The sequence below is a fragment of the Microtus ochrogaster genome, linkage group LG8 (assembly GCF_000317375.1).
Source record: "Microtus ochrogaster isolate Prairie Vole_2 linkage group LG8, MicOch1.0, whole genome shotgun sequence".
Taxonomy (NCBI): domain Eukaryota; kingdom Metazoa; phylum Chordata; class Mammalia; order Rodentia; family Cricetidae; genus Microtus; species Microtus ochrogaster.
In genome coordinates this window covers 22172554-22174212 of record NC_022033.1, presented here as the reverse complement: position 1 = coordinate 22174212, position 1659 = coordinate 22172554, and the positions used below count along the sequence as shown (strand labels likewise).

Sequence of the window (1659 nt, the reverse complement as noted above, 5' to 3'; positions counted from 1 at the left end):
CCCAAGTCTGTCCTCAGACCCTCACATGCATGTTGTGGAACATCCCCAAATACTACACGTGAAACATTCAAAATATAATAAGATTAAACACATTCTAAAGGGAACTGTGAACTTGAATGTGTTCGCTTCAGGAATGGGCCCTGCCAGACTCACACATCATACTGGGAGGCCAGCCCACAGTTGGCTCTGTGGTGGCTATAGAATCTATTTTCCAGGTCAATGTGGGTCTCCCCAATGAGGTCATCAGAGCCCACGAGGTCATGATCGAATATGGCCACAGTCAGCTCTGGCTCGGCTGGAAGGGAGATGTTCAACTCCAGCACCCTGGGCAGAAAAGAAAAGTGGCTAAGGACAGCTCCATGCCCTCCAGGGGGACCTGGGGTAGTGGTGTCCAGTTCCCCACCATCACCAAGTCAGCAGCCTGGGCAAGAGCCTGTGGAGCCCCAGACCCCCCACTCTCAAGTCCAGGGTCCAGCCTCACTCTCCAAAGACGGGGTGGAGTTGCTTGGGGATGTAGCGTTCCTTAGTGTCCCGCTGTTCCTTGCCAGCGCTCACCACCACATAGGGATCTGCCTTGCCGTTGGGGTCCGCGGGAGTCAGGTTGGTAGCCTAGGGGGTAGAATTGAAATCAGTGGATTCAGGAGAAATACCATCCTTGAAACCAAAGCCCTTGTCGGACCCGATCACAGGATTTTGCAAGGTGCTGGAGGTCAAACCAGGGCTCCCTCCGCATTGGTCAAGCTCTCTATTGACTGAGCCACAGCACCGCCCCGGCCTCTTCTGTTACAGTGTGAGAGCCATCAGCAGTGTGAGGTATGTTTAGAACTCCCGGGGAATCAGAGAAGCAGGTGGCACTAGGGCCCGTCTTCCCCAGTCAGCTGCTGGTGCCTATCCAACGTTAACAGTTCAGCCAGGGATTGGAAAGTTAGAAAAACCTACTCTGCCACTCAAGCCATAGAATGCGCCAATAGGATGCTGTTTAGGGAGGGGACGATACCAGACATTGGGAAGACTGTACTGCCCTAAAGAGTGTAGTCAATGAAAACTGGAGGCTGGGGATGGAGGGCAGAGAAACGTGATAAAGGCTATAAAACTCACTACTTTTGCCAAATTGGCATGCCAGTCATTTTTGCCTTTTGTCCAGGTTGGGGCCTGGCTTCCAAACTGGAAAATAAATCTGTCTTGCTTTTGCTACACTGAGTCTCCAGGACTTTTATTTTTTATTTTTTATTTTTATTTTATTTTATTTTTTTTTTTTTGGTTTTTCGAGACAGGGTTAAATAAATATTTTAAAAAAAAAAACTGTAGCTTGGATACAAGAAAGGGGCTGTGACAGCCGGGGAGATGCGATTGTTCAGCATGTAAAGGGTGTGTTGCATAAACGTGAGGACCTGAGTTCAAATCCCCACAGCCCACATAAAAGTTGACACGTAGGGCAAGTATTCGTAATCCCAGTGCTCCCATGGGAGATAAAGGTGGAGACAGGAGATGCTGCCAGCTCATAAACCAGGTAGCCTGGCTCACAACAGTGATGAGACTCTCCCTCAAGATGGATGGAGAAGGGCTGGAGAGATGGCTCAGTGGTTAAGAGCATTGCTTGCTCTTCCAAAGGTCCTGAGTTCAATTCCCAGCAACCACATGGTGGCTCACAACCATCTG

The 1659-nt window shown here is 49.6% G+C and overlaps 1 protein-coding gene across 1 annotated transcript in view; it reads right to left on the bottom strand.

The window, feature by feature from the left end:
• LOC102001491 (fer-1-like protein 4) overlaps nucleotides 1–1659 on the bottom strand; it is a 35496-nt gene that overhangs the window by 5599 nt on the left and 28238 nt on the right. Inside the window, exons 36-37 of the mRNA XM_005363153.1 lie at nucleotides 482–609; nucleotides 154–324 (exon numbers count right to left, since the gene is read on the bottom strand). Of these exons, the coding sequence (XP_005363210.1) occupies nucleotides 154–324; nucleotides 482–609 (299 nt within the window). The remainder of the gene's footprint in view (nucleotides 1–153; nucleotides 325–481; nucleotides 610–1659) is intronic.